The following is a 22,384-nucleotide window of genomic DNA, read 5'->3' on the forward strand; positions in this document are numbered from 1 at the left end:
CCATGAGATGGGTTTTATTTCTAAATGTGAATATTTAATACACATGAATTATGACTTTTATAATTATTTAAAGTCATAAGAAATTTTATGTCTACTTAAAATTGTGCCAGGCAATACATAGATTTCCAAGTTTTATCTGCTTTTAGTTTGTGAAGGAGGCTGGTCTGGGATGCTACAGTGATTTCAAACTCTGGCTTGGGAGCACATACGAACAACACATATTTCTGAGCTCCTGTTCAGACTTATGAATCAGAAATTCTAGTTGGGGGGTATGAGTGGGACCTTATATGACTCCCTGATTGCCAGTGGATCCTAGGATCAGTGTTTGGCTCCCTTGTGTCCACTTGATTCTACTTTCAGGCCTGAAGTTCCTGTCTAGTCCTCCTGGGAAAGACTCATGAAGCAGCTGGTGACTCACACTGTTGGTGACTCATGTATGCAGGTCATGCAGTGGCACTCAGGTGGGAAGAAACCATGAAGACAGAAGTTCCTGAGGAGGCAAGAATGGAATGGGGACCCAGAACAAAGGCTATTTTGTCCATTCACTATAGAGGAGGTTCACATCCTATCCGTAAATGATCCTTGCAGAGCTCATCTGAAATGACATTTCTGAGCTCCCCTTCAATAACTTGCAGTTCTTTAGACTGACTAGTCAGGATTAATACTGGCCCAAGTTCTACCTAGGATTAGTCAGATAACATTGATTTGAAAATTATTTGACTACTAAAATTTGAGTCCATCAGATAATCATATGCAGTCAGTGATTTTTAGCCATCCTTCTGGATCTTTTGCTTGTAAAAAATTTCCTCAGGATATGAGATGTGGCTATTATTAGGCAGTATGAAATAGTCTGAAGGGTTTGACTTAATGGACTAAATTTGCTGCACATTGCTAGCGGTGCATTGTCTTTCTCTGTTCTTTCTTTTATGTGAGAAATTTGTTGCTATTTCCTGTGTCTCAACAAGATAAATGAACTAATTTAAAATATTTTCCACGCCTCATCTGTCCACTCCACAAGCTGTCAATGGGCTTGGATTGGGAGCTTGCATGCCAGCAGTCCTCAGCTGGGAGTATTGTTATTATGAAAAAAAGAATGTCGTTTCCATAGCAGCTTGGACTGCCTTTGCAAGTGTGCTTTCACATTCTTGCAGGATTAGGTAAGAAAGTCGATATTTGGTCGAGCTTTCTAAAGCACGTTTGCTTGACTTAAATGAAGTCATTACATTTCTTTCTTTTTTTTTTTTTAATTGAAGAGGTGGAAGAAAATTCTCAAGAATCGATGAAGGGAGAAATTTTCACAAGTTAAAAACTGAAACAGAAAGGAAGAAGAAAAATATTAGAGTTAATAAAATTTAGAATTATAAAAATTAAAATTGGAAAAAGTTACTACTGTTTGTCTTCAAGATAATGTTTCTAATTTTACATATTTTACAGGTTGGATAATTTAAAAATATGATGGAATTTTCACAGGTATATTATTTTTTACAGTCACTTGAATTCATCATATATTCCTTCATAGCACATTTAAAGGAAAAATTATATGCAGAACATCACAACGGCACACAACTGTAAGACATTTTCATCCTCTTTTGCATCAGGATCGAGCTCTTCACAGTATTTACTTATTGGTATTTGTAGAAAAGGCCGAGCAAAGAAGTGATAAGTTGGAGACCATTTTTACTGTTTCTGAGATAGTACAGACGGGTTCCTTTTAGATTTTCTGAACTTTTTTCTACTTAATAATACATTTTAATGAGTCTTTGGGGGAAGTCATAACTTTACTACACTGCTTATCACAGCCGCCTGCTCACATGACAATACTCTTGTGAGGTATAATATTAAAATCATCTCTGGCTAAAAGTGGATTTTGGCTTTTAGCCTAACACTGAGCAAATAACCTTTCCAGTGCAAGTTAAATGTTCCCATAAGCTCCTTAAAACCAAATTTTCCTTGTTAAAAAAAGTTACTGAATATAATTCCCAGAGGGTAGGGGATGGAAGCTATTTAAATCAGATTTAAAAAAATCCTTCCTGTATTTTGCTGGCTTTGCCTTTTTTTTTTTTTTTAATGTTTGGTAGGTACTTCTTTTCTATGTTGGTTTAATGTGAGAGGTCAGAATTCTCCCAAGAAGGTTGATGGTCCATCAGATGGGTGCAGTTCTGTAGTTTGAACTGTGGCTTAAAGTAGAATGCCAGTGCCTGCCACCCAGTGCCCGCCACCCAGTGCCCATGTCTTCCCTGAAAATCTTTGCAGAATCTATCTCAAGCCCCATCTTTGTGCTTGATTGTGACCCTGTTGCTGTCCAGAACTCTGAACCTCCAGATCCCTCATAACACAAGGCCAGTCTTTCTGTGGTTTCCCCAGTAGGTCAGCCTTAAGGTAGATGAAAATTTGATAGATGCACTTATAACCTCCTCTGAGCTTTCTTGGGAACTTTGACAAGTACATTCTTTCTCCTAAATATTTTAACACACAGCCTTTAAAATGACATTTACCTCTTCTAGGACCATTTTTGACAGTGGCATGTAATAGTTTTATTTTTATTTTATTTGAAAACATCATTTGGGGTTTTATAGAAAAAAATAAAATATTTATCTCCACAGCTTGTTATCAGCAGGGAGGATAGGCATTCTTGGATGGATGGAAGGTTTATTGGTGGAAAGAGTCAAGAAGCTATTTTGTGATAAAGGATTTCTTTGCATTTTTTCCTCTAGTGAAGAAAATTGCTTGTGGGTTCTTGCTTAAAAAAAAAAAAAAATAATCCCCCTGGTGCTGCTTTTAATTTGATCAGGTTTAAAATGTTTTCAGAAGGGTTAAGCTTCCTTTGCATTCGTGTCTGGTGTGATCAAATGAAGGAATGGCTTTGGATTGGGCTAGATTTTTTTTATGATGCTGTTTGGCCTTTCTACAGAAGGTGCAGTATAGTGGGCCAGTCAAAACAATAGCACCAGTTTTACTTGACTTTGAGGTATATAGTGTATTCCCTTCCCGCTGACAGATTTGACTCCTGTTGTAAGAATTTATGTTTCCTATGCTATATATCCAGTGTACCCAACTGTCACTTTCAAAAAATAAGCATACCCCACAATATCAACCCACTGTCATGATTTCTCATATATGGCTACTGATAACTACTTTACCTGCAAGGGGTATATCCTGTTCTTGTTCATGAGGTAAAAGTTTGCAAGATAAAATATAATTCTGCTAGCGCATAGTATTTTATGAACAGGTGGACTAAGTTGTGAAAGACCATCATAAAGCCTAAAATCTGGGGGAAGAAACCCAAAAACTTCCACTGTTTGGGGGCTCTGTTTTTAATTTGATTCTCTGCTGAGTTCATGAATATTTCAGGTGGACCTGAACAGATGATTCTTTCTTCCCTGGAAGAAGATGGTTTTCAGTGGAAACTTTCAGTCTGTCACTTTTGTGGGAATGACTTTAACCTGATACAGAGTAGAGGTCCATATCCACCCAAGAGAAATAGGAAAACCCTGTGTAACACTGACAAACTTCACACAAGTCTAAGAATAAAATAAAAGTTTTCCCTACTAATATAGATCCCTTGTTTAACTGAAAAACTTAAAACTATTTAAAGAAAGAATTTTTCCCTTCTAGAGGAAGCAGGAATACATGCTCCCTATACTTGAACAAGGGTCTATGAGCCTAGATATCTAGCTTCCTATACTTGGAGGGGACATAGATACATATGTAAATAGATACATGATTTTTGCAACCCTGCTTTAAAAAATAGTTTACTAAACATGGCTACAGCAGAAAAAAATGAAAATACTTCAGAGTCCTGGATGCAAACCTTGAATCTGACAAAGAGATACCACCCCACCACCAGTTCATAAAAATAAATCTGAAAGGCATACACTGGTGATAAAGAGTTAAGCTGTGGTCATCACACCTGCCATTGAAATGGGAAGCTAGAACTGAAGAATGAACATATTGGCTCACAGTTGGGAAGATGTTGACAGAAAAAAAAAATCACATGGCACTGATGGAGGCCAGGCCCAACAAGGGGACTTACTACAGTTTAGTTTGAGAAGAGTTGTTGATGCTTGTCCCACCGTAGGGCTCCAGCCACATGCTTAGCAAATGCTGCTACACTCTTTGTGAAGATTTGTTTAAAAATCACAGTCTTTTTGAACCTTGATGGTACACTCTGGTAAGCAGTGTGACTTGATGGTCTGCCCCATTTGTGTCATCTGCCCAGGTGCTTGTGCCTTTTGCTTTGGCAACCTGAAAGGAACTAATGTATCATCACATTTTCTGCTCCCACCCCACCCTATGCCCATCTTAAAAAAAAAAAATGGCAAAGTTTGTAAACTTTAATGTTTAGTGAGTACTTCTGTACCCATTATCCCATTAATCCTCACAGTGATCCTCCCAAGTGGAGCTGTAGAAACTGAGGGTTAGAGGCTAAGAGGAGCTCACTCAGGAAGGCTCTTCCTTAGTGGGAGAGCTGGAACTAAAAATCCAGCCCTGCCAGTGCCTCTACTCCGGCAGGTGGGGGTAAGAGGTTTGAAGCAGCCTGAAAATTGTTCAAAAACCAGCAAGCATGATAAGCCCCAAATCTTAATTTATTACCAAAAATCTGGAGGCCTTGAACTATTTCCTCATTTTGCATTCATTTGACTAGAGCCAGTGAAAAAGATTCCAAAGAAAAATGTTTTTTTCTTTATAACTTACCATTGAAAAGAACTGCTTTAGTCTCAAAATTATAGCACTGAAACATATATGTATTATATACATATATATTGGGACAAAAGCAGCTTATATTTTTCTACTTTGAAGCTTGATGGACTCCTCTTGCATGGAGCAGCAAAGGGGCTCCCTCTTTCTACATAGGTGTATGCATGAGAGAAATGGAAGTGTGTGCATTCCAGGATGAACTGGATTATCTTCATCTTTTAAAAAAGTAACATGGATGACAGAACACATTTTAATTTTACGATTGCCAGTGAACCACAATATAAGCAGTAAATGTCTTTTAGAGTATGAACATGTTCTTTCACACGTCTGCTTGGGTAATTCACTGTTCTGTTTGAGAGGATCTCACAGAAATAGAATTTTTAAATATTGAGAAATCCATTAAGAAATGGAGGGAGAATCAAATGCTCATTGTAAGAGCCATGCCAAGGATAACTAAAATATGGCTTAGCATCTGAAAAATATTTACTTTTAATCAGAATGAACTTCTAAAGAAGTTAATATTCTCACCCTTTGGCTGAAGACTTCATTGTTGGGCTGGTCTAACATCTGTTTGAAGTTGGTCAGCCAGTTTTTCACGAAAGAACAAACAGTATACACAATGTAGATAAGATATTGTCTTTTTCCTGAAGAAAACCTGCATGTCTGGAACTGACTTACTCCTCTACTGCAGCTGCCCCCTTTTTAGTTGACCTGTTCCTGGCTTGCTGCAAAAACTAGGAAACTGAGGGTAGTACAAAGTGTCTTTGGCTCATTTTGGGAGCAATTCTGAAATGATAGTAGGGGAAAAAATAGCTTGGAAGATATCACAGTTTATATCCTATCCTTTTTTTTTTTTTTTTTTTTTTGAGATTGTAAAAACAATAAAACAACAACCTTAAAAATGAAAAAGAAAAATCCAGGGTTCCAATAACCTAAACATGATGTTCTTCATTTTTACCTATTCATTGAAATCTCTGTTCATTTGTTTTTTTTTTAAGATTTTATTTATTTATTTGACAGGGAGGTGGGGGGAGAGAGAGAGAGCGAGCGAGCGCACACACAAGTAGGCAGAGCAGCAGGCAGAGGGAGAGGGAGAAGCAGACACCCCACTGAGCAGAGAGCCCGATGAAGGGCTCCATCCCAGGGCTCTGGGATCATGACCTGAGTCAAAGGCAGATGCTTAACTGACTGAGCCACCCAGATGCTCCTGAGATCTCTGTTCATTTGTGTGTATGGTTGTAATCACTGTGTTCATAGTGATTGTAGACATTTTTAATTGTTCTGTGTCAGGAATACTTAACTCTTCTGTTCTGTGGATTCCTTTGGCAGTTTTTGGTAGAGCGTATGGATCTCTTTACAGAAAAATGTTTTTAAATATTTAAAATAAAATACACAGGATTATATAGGAAACAATAATATTGAAGTATACTTACTAAATAATAGTTTAAAAATTAGCTTGTGATATGGTAACATGTGCTTTATTACCAATGTATTACATAATAAGATGTGACAAAGTCATAGTTACTTAGTTTCTGAGTAATTGTGAGCATAAATGTTTTGGAATTGTGGATCTGAAGGTGGAAGGGAAGGCAGGAGAGTTGAGGAAAGTTGTCATGCCTGATGGTCTCTATCACCTGGGTGAAGCAAGAGGCTCATTTGTAGTTGTTAGAATGTGAGGGGTTGGGCTGGAGTTGGAGAGAGGTAGGGTCTTGGAACAGATAGGGCAGCACTGCTTAGTTTTTACTATGTCTCAGGTACTATGCAAAACTTTTTATGTATGTCATTTCCTTTGACCCTGGGAACACCTTCATGAAGAATAGTGGCTGTTGTTGTCTTTACTTGACCAGTGTAGGAACTAAGGTGGGAGAAATTACCCACAAATAGATCATTCACTACCCCTCAGATAGTGAAGTCTGCCTAAATAATCCAGAAGCAGTATCCCTGATTGGCAACACAAATGCAAGCCTGCATTGGGGACAGTGATAGGAATCAGTCCCAAACCTTTGATGGGAGTCCATTTTACTGCCTTTTGTCCACTTCCTAAATTGAGAAAGATAAAAAGAATTACTAAATGACTCTAAGAGCCACTTAAGATTAGAAATCTCAAGCTTGTCAATTCCAAAAGATAAATCCTCAGACTCACAGTTAGGTGATTTTTCTCCTGAAGCGACCATCATAGAAACCTGAGCGGAGCAAGGCAGTGGGTTGGGAGCTGCAGAAGAGGGGATGGGCTCCGGACTGGACAGTCTGTGTTTATACCTTGAATTGGCTCTTCCCAGGACCGCAGTTGTCTCTGCTGGAGAGGTTCTTCCTCTGAGAAGTCACCTGGGACACATCTGCATGGCATTCATTGACTTTATAGCTTTCCATCACTGCTTCCTCGGGGTTGTTTGGAGACACGTTGGGGGTATTTTAACTTAAGCATAAATTTTCTCATTGTGGTCTAAGACTGGTGTAATTGAAATACAAGAGGCATTGAGGTTGGGGATGGGCATGGATAGGACAGTTCATGGGTGACAGTCTCTAATAAGGATCAGATGTATGCGGGAGCCTTGGGACAGCTGGTGCTCAGAACAGGAAGTGTGTCCCAGCACAGCACCTTGTGTAGCCTTTAAAGAAAAATGATGAGGCTTCTGTATGTTTCCTTTTCCCAACCCCTAGAATAAGTAGTACTTACCAAGATAAGTATATGCAGCAGTAGCGTTTATAAATGTTCATTTAAACTGTTAAAGACTGCATGTAGGAAGTTGGATAAGAGGCTGGCGCTTAGAACCTGACTCAGGGACCCAGTTCCCTTGTTACAGATGAGCATATGGGAAATATTTATACTGTTCCATCCAAGGCCTCACCAAGGAATGCAATTTCAATAAATATACATAAAATGGAGATCTAAGAAACCATACACACACAGCTCTCTGTAACAAAACTTTGAACAAAACAACTCTGAAGCCTTTGATTGGGTTGAATATCTGCACTGTCTCAAAACAAATACTGCTAAGGATAATTAGTCTCTGTCTTTGGTTTACTTATTTTTTGGTCAAATATCTTACGGCCTTCAGGCTTGAGGCCAGAAATAAATAGAACATGTTTTATAGTCCTTGATTTGATAATGCCAATACCAAACATATCTGATATTCATAATAAATAAAGTTTCTTGGGGGAAGGGGAGGGCTGTCCTTGGAGCACTGGAAAGGTTTGTAAGCCAGCCTTCTGAAATAGTGTGAAACAGGAAAATTGTGTTTCTTTTTAGATTTCACACTGAGAATTAAATGATTAAAATATTATCATTCCGAACATTAATTCAGAGAGATGTAAAAGCAATGGAGTTTTGAAATCCACCTAATTTACAAGTAACTTTACAAATCTGTTTTTTTTAATAGGCTAGAGAGCATATATCAGTGACTTTAGCAGGGCCTACTTGTACCAAGGACAGAGGGTCTTTTTAAAATTTTTAAGTAAATAATTCAGTAATTTTGAGTTCAATTAAATGCTTTATTCAGGGAGAGTAAGAATTCCTGTTTGAGCTCTTGTAAACAATAATTTCAAATAATGAAATTTGCTCTAGAAAACAGGTGGTCTTTAATATTAACATAAAAAGAAATAAAAATGCAAATATAAAAGTACTTAGAGAATGTTTATTTTGTGACTTAGGAGGCTTATTTTTGCCGCCTATCAGCTGAAAATGTTTAGTGACTCTTAATAAGTACTCAGAATGAGATTTGTCTAAAGCTCTCTGTATGCTGTAATTGTATGCCCCGTTCACCCTTTAAATTTGAAATAAACTTGAAATGAAGAATGAACCCGAACAGGCTGTTAGAGAAGTAGAAATGATAAGTGATTGATTTTTCTCAGCATAGATAACATTGCCTATTTTGTGATTCAGCAAATGTTGCTATATACTATGAGTGAAGTGCCTCTCTCAACATGAGATTGTGATGTTGCCTATAATTTATTTGCAAATGCTGCTTTTATGTCTGGGTTTTCTGCACAGCCCAAGTAGTAAGTGGAGAGGGGAAGGAAAGTTCTGTTTTCTGTTGAGGAAGAGTAGGAGAGGAGAGCAGGAAGCCTTCGGAGGCTAGCCTATTTCCCCCTGGACCTTCTCTCACTCTTGTTTAATTCTGGGCCCTTCCCCTCCTGTGACTTGTCCATGTTGTGCCTGCACCAAGCTAGCCTTCAAAACCAGGGCTGTCTGACTTCTCAGTCCATGCTTCCAACTACAACAGAATACACATAGGGAAGTCAGGAGAAGTGTGGTGTTTGGTCAGGGTACTCCCCAGATAACTTGCTTGTACATTGTGCCAGGTGCCTTTGATAATAACAAGGTGACTTAGATTTGTCTAACTCCAGGGGAGCAAAAGATGGACAAGCAAAGAGACATGCCTGAACAATAGCATTTCGGGTCTTTCTGATTTTCTGGATGGGCTGGTCTGGAGAATTGCTTGGTTGCTTGAGGTTTAAACCTAAGTCACTCAGAAAATTGTCATAAAATAGCAGTTCTGTTTTCCATCTGAAAATTAGTCACCACTATTTAGCGTTCGTGAGTCTCTCATTGTGGCAAGTGAAGGTGAGATTCATGTCAGATACCATCCAAGCAAGACCTTCTGAGATCATTTCTAGCCTGTCATTGCTCACACTTCTTCACTCAATTTTGCTCATGTTTCTCCAGCTCTGAGCTTTGTTACATCTATTATAGAATACACGTAACTTTGTCTTTCCTCACGCTACTACATGTGTGCTGGCTGTGACCTGCATCTCCTTCCTGGGTGAGCATAGGCATCCACATGCTCTTGCTAGCTTCTTGAGTTCTCTAAAACCCTGCCAGTGGCTTCTCTGAACCATGTGGCAGACCCAGTATCCCTGTCACTCTCGGCTCAACCAGTGTGTGGCATGTCCTCGACACTCTCCAAGGCAGTGTCTGACCTGGTGCAAAAGCCTTGCACTTTGTCTCTAAACTTCCAAGAAAGTAATTACAAGAAACTTCTGACTTGGGAGAAATCCCACTTTTACTTTTTCACAAGGGCTCTAGAGCTAGCCTGATGGAACTGATCCCATGGTGCCTGGACTCAGTGACTTGTGTCCTCAGTTCAGGGCAGGTGCATAGGTCACCTGCCTGAGCTCTGCTGCTGCATGACTTGAGCTGTCTAAGCAGAATCATACTTGCTTTCTTGTCCTGTACACGGTGTCCCTTGAGTGGCTGTCATGAAGTTCATCTTCTCTTGCCCCTCTTTGAGACCTTCTCAGTGGAAGGATGCTGGAAGGTGCTGGGTTGGAGGAAGGTAACCAGCTAAGGCACACATGTTCATCTCACCTTGGTTCTCCAGCCCTCTCTTCTTATTCTGATGATCACTGCAAAGCTTTTGTTAAGCTATTCTTATATGCTGGATTAAGCTGGTTGAATACACAGATGGTATCTTTTTCATTTTAATATCTCCTTTCACATTTTGCAGAATGCCTTTTATATGAAAGATATTTATTAGGTATTAAAATAGCTGAAAGAATGAATTTTTAAAAAATATTTTATTTATTTATTCATGAGAGCCAGAGAGAAAGAGAAAGAGAGAGGGAGAGAGAGAGAGAGAGAGAGAGAGAGAGAGAGATGTAGGCAGAGGGAGAAGCAGGCTCCCTGCAGGGAGCCCTGTGCAATCCCTGGACCTGGGATCATGCCCTTGAGCCAGAGGCAGATGCTCAACCACTAAGCCACCCAGGTGTCCCTGAAAGAATGAATTAATACATGGTATATAATAAAGAAACATTCATTTAGTCAGTAAGTATTTATTGAGCACCTGCTGTGTGTAGTCAGTGTTCTGGTGCTAGGATTAAAAGGTGCTTCCAGAAGGATTCCTATTTGATGAATTTCCCTGTGGTGTATCTTCTGATCTAAAATAAAAAGTGTGACTGGGCTGTTGACATAATACTTTTTAAAAGTCATTTGTTAATTTGTCAGTTTTTGTCTGAACTGCTATGGCTTGTCCAGTTCTAGACTTCTTTTATGTTTCTTATTTGAAATTTCCCAGGGTTGACAATGACTGTCTAGCCTTGTTTTGAGTAAGTGTAGCCTTTAATCTGATCCCTACCACCTCTGTCCATTTTTCTAGCTCTGTCTTTTGGCCTGGCTGAGCTCATTCCTCTGCCCTTTCCTCTTTATCTTGCTACTTGACTTTTTCTTAGCTTCTCATTTTTTTGTGGGGTGAATCTCACCAAACAACAAGCAATGAGATAAATGACTTCTGATACATATCATAAATAAGGATTTAATTCAACACAATTGACACCATAGCCACATATTTTAATGCTCTGAACTTGAAGTGTAGAAATAACTTTTCATGAGGAGGGTGGGGAAACAGAGGACTTCTGTTATGAGCTGATGTATGAGTATTCAGATTGAGTTTTGCTGTACCATTACATAGTGTCTGCTATTCACAATATCCTGAGATGGCTGAGGTCAGACGGTTCTGTGTAGTGTGCTGCCTCTCACAAAAGCAGCCCAACCCTATAGTGTCAGTCCACCATGGACCTTGGTGTCCCGTGTTCCCTCTCCCCTCCTTACCCACCTGCTCTTGAGCTTTCTGGGTAAACTGTTTTCTCTTGGTATCGATCTGCCTCTCTCTCTGCTCCTTCTGAATCTTGCTCTTATATGACACCTGTTGCAGTCTGCTTTTCCTCCTGGCTAAGATGTTTCCATGTCTGTTGTCTCCTGGACTGTAAGCTTTTTGCTGTATGACTCAGACTGCATTATATCAGTGTTCCTCCAGTGACTGACTTAATGAATACTGATGAACAGAACATAAATTTTACAGATAGAATTGAAAGAGAACAGGAGGATTCTCCATTAAAACCTGTGTTTAAGGTCTTGAAGTAAAATGCAAGTTTCAGCCTCAACAGTAATGTTATCCATTGAGTCTAACGTTATTCCCTCTTTCAGTTGGGAATGTTAGTTTGCTGTGCAGCACTTGGAAAAAGTGTCTTTGGATAGCAAAAGGAAAAGGGAATTAGCTAATATATCATTATCATTAGCTTGTTACTTGTCTGATAGGGAAACATTAGTTAAAAAGCATTCGTTATCTGTTTTAGAATTACTTGCCTATTTATGGAAGAAAAAAGAATCATAAAATTGTCAAAACAACAGTAAAATCATACTGCAAATCATATTAAAAGAAAAAAAAAAGGATGGGATGTACTTTGAACTTCCAACTCCTTCACAGCTCATCATTTCTTGATGCCCTTTGCCAAGCTGTGTGCTCAAGGAATCTAATGATACACAAAGCCTCATTGCCAGATACTTCATTAATTCCTCAACCCATTAGGAGCCTTAATGGCCTATGCCATTGGAATAAGTATGGAAATCCAGTCCCCCAAGAAAGTACAGTGCTCTATAAATCATACTCGCCCGAGGATTCTCTCAGCCCTTGACACAGAAGAATAGATGAAAAATCATTGTACTTCCTGAAGTGCCTTATCCTAGAGGATCTCAGAATAATCGACATCCTTTAACCCTTTAATCCTCAGTCCATGGTTCTCAAAGTGTGGTCCCTGGATCAACAGCATCAGCACCACTGGGAGCTTGTTAGAAATGCAAATTCAGTGGCCCTAGCCAGGCACACTGAGACTCTAGGTGTGGGGCCAGCCATCTGTAGCTATGACTCTGCAGGCCTCCCTGTGACTCTGACTGGCTCTAAAGTCCCTGTGGAATAGTTCTATAGTGAGGGCTCTTTTTTCTTTCTTTCTCTTTTCTTTTCTTTTCTTTTCTTTTCTTTTCTTTTCTTTTCTTTTCTTTTCTTTTCTTTTCTTTTCTTTTCTTTTCTTTTCTTTTCTTTTCTTTTCTTTTCTTTTCTTTTCTTTTCTTTTCTTTTCTTTTCTTTCTTTCTTTCTTTCTTTCTTTCTTTCTTTCTTTCTTTCTTTCTTTCTTTCTTTCTTTCTTCAGTGTTGAGGAAACAGATGAGCAGGTGCATAGCTTCACCGTGATCTACTTGTTTGGACTCACTTTAATGTAGCTATTACATCCCAGCCATCCTCCCTAGGAAACAGGAAGGGGAAGGACACTTTATAGTCACTCTCTCGTGTCGTCTTTGCTAGCATTTTCCTGCTGTGCTGGATAGCAGCCCGCCTCAACTTTGTTCTGAAGCACCCAAAATGGTGGTCTTCTAGGCTGCCTTATTTGACTTCTCAAACTGCCTGATTCATTAACTGTCATCTACTGACTGGCTCTTCATCCTTTTCCTAGTAGGACAGTAGTACCTCCATGGATTGCAGGAAGAATGACCCTATCTTTCTGAACCTTTTCTGCTTCTGAATGCCTGATAATCTAGCTGTTCACACACTCTCTGCTACCCCTGTCCTTCTAGAATCTGTGTTGCTCCTACCCCCATCCATTTTTACTAAGGCCGCTGCTAGAGAGGGTCTTTCTTACAGAAGACAGACTGTCCAACCTTGATCTTCAGTTAGCGGCTCTATTTAGAGGAAGACGTAAAATTTCTGTCAACAAAAGATAACAGAGTAAAAAACTCAAAATTTACCTTCCTCCAATAGCTATTTTCCTAACCCAAGTCCTCATCATCCTGTGCCTCAATATTTCTGTCACTTCCTAACAGTTTGTTTTCCCACCTTGATCCATCTTTGCTGTGAGAGTGATCATTCTTTTTATTTTTATTTTTTTCTTTTTTCTTTTTTAATTTAAATTTTAGGTAGCTTACATATAGTGTAATATTGGTTTTTCTGGAGTAGAATTCAATGAACACCCAGTGCTCCTCATAACAAGTGTCTTCCTTAATACCCATGACCCATCCAGCCCATCCCCCACCTACATCTCTCCATCAGCCATCAGTTTGTTCTCAGTCGTTAGGATAGTGATCATTCTTAAATACTAATTCTATCAATTCTTAGCCTATTAACTTCAAATATGTGCTTATGGCCTATGTGGCAGGGGTCAGCAAACTAAGGTGTGTGTTTGCTGTTAGAAATAAAGTTGTACTAAGGCAGGAAACCACAAATGTTGGAGAGGATGTGGAGAAAGGGGAACTTTCTTACACTGTTGGTGGGAATGGGAACTGGTGCAGCCACTCTGGAAAACTGTGTGGAGGTTCCTCAAAGAGTTAAAAATAGTTCTGCCCTACGACCTAGCAATTGCACTGCTGGGGATTTACCCCAAAGATACAGATGCAGTGAAACGCCGGGACACCTGCACCCCGATGTTTCTAGCAGCAATGTCCACAGTAGCCAAACTGTGGAAGGAGCCTCGGTGTCCATCAAAAGATGAATGGATAAAGAAGATGTGGTCTATGTATACAATGGAATATTACTCAGCCATTAGAAATGACAAATAACCGCCATTTGCTTCAACATGGATGGAACTGGAGGGTATTATGCTGAGTGAAATAAGTCAGTCGGAGGACAAACATTATATGGTCTCATTCATTTGGGGAATATAAAAAATAGTGAAAGGGAATAAAGGGGAAAGGAGAAAAAAATGAGTGGGAAATATCAGAAAGGGAGATAGAACATGAGAGACTCCTAACTCTGGGAAACGAACTAGGGGTGGTAGGAAGGGAGGTAGCAGGGGTTGGGGGTGACTGGGTTACGGGCACTGAGGGGGTCACTTGATGGGATGAGCACTGGGTGTTATTCTGTATGTTGGCAAATTGAACACCAATAAATAAATTTATAAAAAAAATTTAAAAAAAGATAGACATTAAAAAAAAGAAAAAATAAAGTTGTACTGAAATACAGTAAGTCATCATTTGCAGATTATCTGTGGCTGCTTTTGTGCTACAGTGGCAGAGTTGAGTATTTGCAACGGGGACTCTATACCATACAAGCCTAAAATATCTATTATCTGGCACTTTAAGAAAAAGTTTACTACCCTTGGTCTGTTTACACATAATACAGTGGCATATTTGGGTTTAGCTCTGCCAATTTAAAACGTTTTTTTCCCTTTGTGCTTGTTTATTCTGCTTCTGTTTCCTTCCTTTCGTGTCTTTGTTTGAACTTATTATTTTTCCTTATTCTGTTTTGTTTTTCACATCATTAGGTAATTGATACTTTTACCCCTGTCCCAGACAATTCAAGAACGTTAGAACATTTTAAACGTCCTTTGCCACTTCTTTATGTGCTTAAATTGTCATCTTTTCTAATTCTCTATATTTGAAACCCAGAAGACATTACTATTACTGTTTATAAAGTCAGTATTCATTTAGACTTATCTACATATTTAGCATTTTGGTTGCTCTTCACTTCACACATACATCTCATCTTTGTATATGGAAAAGAAAAGAAAAAGGCTTTATGTTTGGCCTCACATTTGAATGATAATTAGGCTGAATATAGACCAAATTTAATTTTCCTCCGGAAACTGAAGACGTTGTTTTGTTATCTGTTAGCATTCACCATTGCAAATTAGAGATCTAATGGTAATCCGATTTTTCTCTTTTCTTCTCTGGAAGATTTTGAGATTTTTCTCTTTTTATTTTGAGGTTAATATGTGTGTAGGTGATTTTTTTTTTTTTTAAATCCTACTTGTTGGGCTTTTTTTCAAGTCTGGAAAATTTCTGTTATTTCCTCTTTTTTTTATTCATCTAAGATGCCTTTTAGAAAGATAATAGAACATCTGGATCTCTTTTCCATTTTGCTTAGCATTTGTGTTCTATTTTTTAAAATTTTCTTCTGTGTTCTGTATAATCTCTAGGCTCCATATTCCATTTGCTAATTTGACCTTCAGTGGGATACAATCCAATATTCAGCACATCTTGATTTTTTTTGACTGATATTTTGAATTTCTTTACTATGTAGTTGTTACTTATTTTCTAATTAATGAGGTATATTTTGGAATCTCTATCATTATATACACTTTACCTCTTTTCAACTCAGTTTGTACTTCCACTTAACTTGACTCCTTAGGTCAGATATTCTTCTATTTAGTAATCATAGCACCTCTCGTTTATTTTTATTTTCCCTCAAATGATTGTGATTTGAAAGTATCTGGTTATATTTTAGTTGTGCATGGTGTGTACACTTTTTCCTTCTTCAGCCCAAATGAGAATCCACTTATCTTACTGGTGAATAATGAGTCAGATTTTAGGATTGGATTCAGATCAAAGAGGATTACCTCACTGTGGTTAATGATTGGGCAGGATGGGCCATCGGCTGGTCCAACAGTGAGTAGTTTGTCTTTTAGGTTTTTGCTTCTACTCTTGGCATTGGCCTTGCCAGAACCATCTCCTCAGAGGTACCAACTTACAACTGTTTGCTGGGGATATGCTCCCTGTCATTACTTGCAGTTTTTCTTGGTAGTCAGTACTATTATGGTTTTACTCTTTTTCCTTTATCTTTATGTAGGGATTGGAACTGGGAAAGTTGTAGCACAGACTGAGTCCATCATCTTGATCCAATCAGCCATGTGTTTCCTGAAGGCCTTCTTGCCTTCCTGTCTTGACTCCAGGCATAACTTGTTGCACCAGTCATTCAGGTTCCATATAGGTCTTTGTCTCTACTTCTTTCAATGTGCTTATTACATTTACATTGTACCATTGTTAAGAACTATTTGTCCTTGTCTTTGCCCTGCTGAATTAAGTTCTGTGGCCCAGACATGTGTAGGTGTCACATTGCCACAGATGTTTCATCCAGGATACAGAACAACTGGTTTAGTAGCAAGCAAGTGAAAATGGCGTTTGGAAATACAGCACAAACTGTACTATAAGATACAGAATGGCTCCCCTAGTCCGTTTTATGTATTTCTGTATCTCCTCAAAAACCTGGTTGCTGTTTAAGTCAGACTTCCCAACTCTATGAATAAACATCTTCCAAAGCATCAAATTATAATAGTCTGACATTAGATTGACTTTGTAAGGATAATGGTTATATCCTTAGAAATGCCCACTTCTCATCTTCCTGGGAAAGGAGAGGCCTTCCCTTATGAGATTCCAAGAACTGAGTCCTCACTGGGCTTAAGTGTATTATCTCTGTTTCCTTTGCCTTTCCTGGAGGTCCTCTGTTTAATTAGGAAGTTGATGGTAGAAGAAGCTGGAGTTACCAATTCATTAATTAGCTTAAGTCATAATACTCTTTAGTACTCTTTTTTTTTTTTTTAAGATTTCATTTATTCATTCATGAGAGACACACAGAGAAAGGTAGGGACACAGGGAGAGGGAGAAGCAGTCTCCCTGCAGGGACCTCAAAGTGGGACTCGGTCGTGGGACCCCAGGATCATGATCTGAGCCAAAGGCAGTTGCTCAACCACTGAACCACCCAGATGCCTCAGTCTTTCCTACTCTTTTTTTTTTTTTTTTAAGATTTTATTTATTTATTCATGAGAGACACACATAGAGAGAGGCAGAGACACAGGCAGAGGGAGAAGCAGGCTCCATGCAGGGAGCCTGACGTGGGACTCAATCCTGGGACTTCAGGATCAGGCCCTGGACTGAAGGCGGCTCTAAACTGCTGAGCCACCAGGGCTGCCCAGTCTTTCCTACTCTTAAAAAAATCCTATTTAATTAGGAAAATGGGAAACCATTTTTACTTTCAGATCTGTCAATATCTGAACTTAGTCAAATGCTGCCCTTCAGGTAGTATGACTAGGCTCTTAAAAGATTGTCTGATTATGTCTGGGGCTCTTGATACGAGTTTTTCCTATTTTATCTGCCATCACATATCTAAAAATTGGAATTGGCAAAAAAAAAAAAAAACTCAAAATACCAAGAATTACCAAGAATGTATTGACACTGATAGCAACAATTGCTAAGACACCTAGATATTAAATAATGCTTTTATTCAGATTATAATGGGTCCTATTTCAGTTTTGTGGTTCTGTGGTGTGTGTGTGGGTGTGTGTGAGATAATCAGCTAAGCCACATCCTTAACTCCCACTTAAAAGTATTTAATTGTACATTGAATCCAGGTGTATAAAAATGCCTGGCATGTAGTGCCCTTATGGGGACTAGTGAGAAATAAGACTGCTCAGATAGACTCTAAAGGCCTATTATAAGCTTTTCCCTTCCATGTCATACTGTTCCTTCTTTCTGGAATGTTTTGGAGATAAGGAGAAGCCTTTGAGGACATTTAAGCAGGGGGCTGACACTGGATTTGTGTTGTAAAGAGATCATTCTGGCAGGCCTGTGGAAGATGAATAGAGATGGAATAAAAGACCAATAAGAAAGGCATTACTATGCTGGGTACCATGGGCAGAGGCAGTGGCAGTTGGTATAGATGGGCAGGGAAAGATCAGAGCAAGACTAAGGTACAGAATCTAGAAGACTAAAGTTGCTGATCAGATAGAGTTAGAAGTTAAGTGCACATTGACTCTTACAGGTTAAGTTAAGTGCATATTGACTCTTACAGGTATGTGATAAAATATTATGATCCCCAAAAGGCATTGAGTTTAAGAACCTTTTCTGTCCCGGGAAGGAAAATGTCCCTATAAAAGAAGAGCGGCTGTGCCAGTATTTGATGAGATTGCAGACCTTTTTCATCCTTAGGAATGAAAAGTCAAAGCTTTTTGATCATTCTATTTTTTCTGCTTTCTAAACCTACCCTATGTTGTTCTAGAACCATTTTTTTTCTAACCCTAAATAATTCACTAATCGTACATTTAGTGAAGCTGTTTGATTTTTCCCATCTTTCATAACAAATATATTGATAATATCTAGGGCTAATAGTATGCAATTTAATTTTTAGATTGTGATAATAATTATTGCTGTTTTTATTTTCGTTCTTTCTTCACCAGGCATAGCAGCTATAGATACTCAACAAAATTATGCCCTTTGGGGTGATTTTCAATTTTCTCACTTTGGGAAGCCTATTTTAATGTCAATCATGAAGGGTTCAGATTTGTATTACTAAACACTTGAGCCTCTAGTTTCCACATTGGACCATTAACACTTTACAGTTCCTTGACTATCTCTGTGCTATTTAGGGTATTTCTGAAGACCTCATCTAATTTAGGAGAGTAGGTACCTATCTTCCAAACCCACATTTTATCTCTTAATGTACCAAAAGCCCTGCCATGCAGAAGGTAAAAGAGAAGTAACTGAAGCATTCATGGGTAATTTACAGGAGCACCCTTGGAGTCTTTCCTCACTGTGCCTAGAGAAGCATATGCAAAGAGTTTGGCTTTCCTAACCACAGGAAGTATTTCAACATATGTTTGTTTGGTAGTATGTGACCATCAGAGTATGTTTCATTAAAAGTATACAACTTATATTGTCACAGTTGCTCTCATCACTTGGTCCTCTGGAGGGTCAGGACATGTTGATATAATCAGTTCTGCCTCTCCAATAGCTATTATTCTGTGAGACATGGAAGTCGGCTGAATTACAGAGTTTGAATTTATGTTCTTTGTTTTAACCCTCCAGAAATGCATCTTCTGCAGACACCGGGTTAAGAAGGTTTCTGGAGCCTGTATCCAATGTTCTTATGGCCGCTGCCCAGCCTCCTTCCATGTCACGTGTGCTCATGCTGCTGGGGTGCTGATGGAGCCTGACGATTGGCCATACGTGGTGAACATCACATGCTTTCGCCATAAGGTCAACCCAAATGTGGTAAGGTCGTTTCTTCCTTCCCTGTTGCCAAGACTGCATATATATTCTCTCCTGTACACTTCCCAGGGCTAGCGTGCTCTACTCTGTAATGTTACTCATTGTTGACATGTCCAAACTGTGAGTTCTTTGAGGGCAAGGATCATCCGTTATTATTTACTAGTATTTGCCCAGGACCCATCAGTGTTTGGTCCATGTACCTGTACATTCTGGCCTTTGGGTTTTATTTCATCTCTTCTAGAAGAAACACAGAACAGTAACACAGTAAAAGGAAGGGGGCAAGTGGTCACAGATATTTGGGGCCTTGCTGCCTGAGGTAGGATAAGCTAGGTGCAGCATGGAGGCCCTAAGAAGAGTGAGGACAATTTCAGAAAAGCAGAAATGTAGAAGTATAGAGGTCACTTTTTTCTGCCTTTTCTACTTCACTCAGGACTAAACCTTTTTCTGGACAAAGAATGTGCAAGTAAATAGCATGTGAATTTAACTATAGTTTCCCTGTTGTTGGTAAATGGAATCTTTCATTTGTTTTAAAAGCTTAGAAAAATTAGGACAGTGTGGAGATGGCTGATACGCCTTTGTTACTTTTCCAGTTAACTGTTAATTGTTTTTGGCTGCCAACAGGGAGCAGCTTTGCTAACTTGCTGCCCTTTGCTTCCCTGGGAGGGTTGGCCACAGACTATTTGCATCCTAACATACTTGTCCTATGTCTCTAATAACCTCCTGTGAGCAGCCTGCCAGGTAGTCAGTATGGACTTGGGGAGCCATGACCCATACACAATAAATCTCTCCTGGCTTTTTAATGATTCCAGCAACTTCCATTGGCGCCTTGAGAGATACTTGATGTTTGTGGGTTGGGACTTGGTTTGGATGTGTGTGAATGCACAAATGTACAAAATAACATCACCAACTGTCACATCTATTTTGAAGTTACTTTTCATGTTTTAGGTGACAAGTTGCATATTCATTCATTCATACTTTTTCCTTACTTAGTTTCTTGAATTGATGGGTTTTTACTAGGAATAGTATTATATATTCAGCAGAAAGTACATTTTAGCAACTTTAAAAAAATTACAGTAATCACACATTGCATTACTCTGGTGCTTTGCCATTTATAATGTGTGGTCAATAGCATTACCTCATTAGATGACACATGGGAATGCATTTTGAGATGTGAACCACCTCATGACCTCCCAAGTCAGAGTAATTTGTGTTCACACTTGGACTCTGCCAGCAACACATGTGCAACTTTGTGCACGTTCTTATCTCTGAACCTCAGCTTCCTTGTCTACAAATAAAGGCATGCCTGTCTCACTATGTTGTTTTCAGTCCATGACACAGAATAAGCCCTCAGAAAATGAAAATTGTATTATTACTTTCTCTTTCACTACTGTGGCTGCTGGCTTTGGTGCTACAGTTCTATATGAACTGGGCCACATGAGTAGTATTATCCTGGCTTCAAGGATAAGAAACCTAAGTGCAACAAGGTTCAATTCCTTGCCCAAGTGGATTCAGTTAATGAGCAACAGGTGCTGGAATGTAAATGCTTTTTCAGCACATTCTCTATTATTTGTTGAGTAACTCCAAGCCTTGAATGGTGCTAGAGGTGTTCATTTGAGGCTTTGCTTGGGATCACACATTCTTATTTTAATATTCCAAAGCTATGCGGTTAACTGATGATTATATTGAAGTTGCTATTAAAGAGATCCAGATGTTTAATCAGGACTTCTTTCCTCCTAATTATGATGTGTGGTTCAGTCAGGTTTATGTTACTAATTGTTTCATAAATAATGACCAAAAGGAACATCTACTCTCCCCTATGAATCCACTGTAAGTTTGGTATACTTTGTGAAACATGGGGAAAACATCATATAATTTATATCAAATGGCAGGTTGTCCTTATGAAGGTAAAATTTTAGTGTTTAAATTGTTTTTGCAAAGTTTGCAGGAAGTACTATGAATCCTGGATTTCCAAAATATATTCCTGGTAGCTATTACTTATCATTATTCTTCAGTTGGACTTCAAGTATGGGTTCTTCCCCAAAATGTTTGACAACTAACCAGAAGGAGTTCATAAAATCTGGTAACTTTGGTTAAGAACATGTGGATCACCTATTGCACTGAATATGCTTTACTTTTCAAGCATAAATAAGTTCAAATTAATTCCAGTATTTCTCTTTGTGCAAACTGTATATGCCAGGGGTTATGCTCTCAAGAGTTGGAACTATAGTTTGGCTATATTTTCACCATACCTTGATTATTTGGGAGTAGTGGGCAATTGCTGAATCATAGCAGTGAAAACTATAAAATCAAATTCAGATGAACTCGGCAGTCATTTTACAGAATAGAAGACACCTATATAGTTTAGGTGAAATGAAGTATGAAGCTACAATTGCATAGCTTAGGATCTGCATTTTTACTCACTTTATGTTTTTTTTCTTTATTTTTTTGTTTCTCCCCATTTTTTGTTTTTTTTTTTGTGGGTTTTTTCTGCACCAAAAGGACCATTTTAAGGCAACTTCTACTCTTACTTTAATGCCAAAAATACTCTAGATATACTCATTCTGGATAATAGTGTAAAAATCTCATCAGATTTATTATAATGCTTCTTCCATTAGATGATAAGCACCCTTTTAATTGAAAATGTGGTGTTTTAGGGGAGCCTGGGTGGCACAGACGGTTAAGCATCTTACTCTTGGTTTCAGTTCAGGTCATGATCTTGGGGTCATGAGATCAAGTCTCTTGATGGGCTCTGCACTCAGTGTGAGGGTCTGCTTGGGATTCTCTCTCTGCCCCTCCCTGCCACATGCTATCCCTCTCTCTTTCTCTCTCAAATAAATAAATAGGGACGCCTGAGTGGCTCAGTGTTTGAGCATCTGCCTTCAGTTTAGGTCGTGATCCCAGCATCTTGGGATCAAGTCCTGCATTGGGCTCCCTGCAGGGAGCCTGCTTCTCCCTCTGCGTATATCTCTGTCTCTCTCTGTGTCTCTCAGGAATAAATAAATAAAATCTAAAAAATAAATAAATAAAAATAAAATAAATAGATCTTTTAAAAAAGCTAGTATTTGAAAAAATATGTAGCTTCCAAAATCTTAAAGATATGAATATGTTACAGAAAGTGCACAGCTAATCCCTGTTATTTTAATCTAAATTTTTATATGTATTTT

General features: G+C 38.7%; 1 protein-coding gene and 1 long non-coding RNA gene across 18 annotated transcripts in view; one reads left to right on the plus strand and one right to left on the minus strand.

The window, feature by feature from the left end:
* KDM4C (lysine demethylase 4C) overlaps positions 1 to 22,384 on the plus strand; it is a 411,111-nt gene that overhangs the window by 326,525 nt on the left and 62,202 nt on the right. For all 9 annotated transcript variants that reach the window (XR_012037931.1, XM_072841283.1, XM_072841282.1 and 6 more), the window contains one exon: positions 19,038 to 19,223. Coding sequence is in view for 8 of the 9 variants with exons in the window: in XM_072841283.1 (XP_072697384.1) it covers positions 19,038 to 19,223 (186 nt within the window). In the remaining variant the exon portion in view is untranslated. The remainder of the gene's footprint in view (positions 1 to 19,037; positions 19,224 to 22,384) is intronic.
* Positions 1 to 22,384, minus strand: part of LOC140641438 (uncharacterized) — a 51,105-nt gene that overhangs the window by 6,740 nt on the left and 21,981 nt on the right. For 2 of the 9 annotated variants that reach the window (XR_012037944.1, XR_012037936.1), the window contains one exon: positions 6,842 to 7,034. The exons of 2 other annotated variants lie outside the window; for them this stretch is intronic. This is a non-coding gene — a long non-coding RNA (uncharacterized lncRNA). Of the gene's footprint in view, positions 1 to 6,699; positions 6,739 to 6,841; positions 7,035 to 7,282; positions 7,308 to 10,131; positions 10,151 to 10,287; positions 10,576 to 12,622; positions 13,171 to 22,384 lie in introns of those variants that run through there. 5 more of the 9 variants (XR_012037938.1, XR_012037943.1, XR_012037942.1 and 2 more) reach the window with 5 other exon arrangements.

The sequence above is a fragment of the Canis lupus genome, chromosome 10 (genome assembly GCF_048164855.1).
Source record: "Canis lupus baileyi chromosome 10, mCanLup2.hap1, whole genome shotgun sequence".
Lineage (NCBI taxonomy): Eukaryota > Metazoa > Chordata > Mammalia > Carnivora > Canidae > Canis > Canis lupus.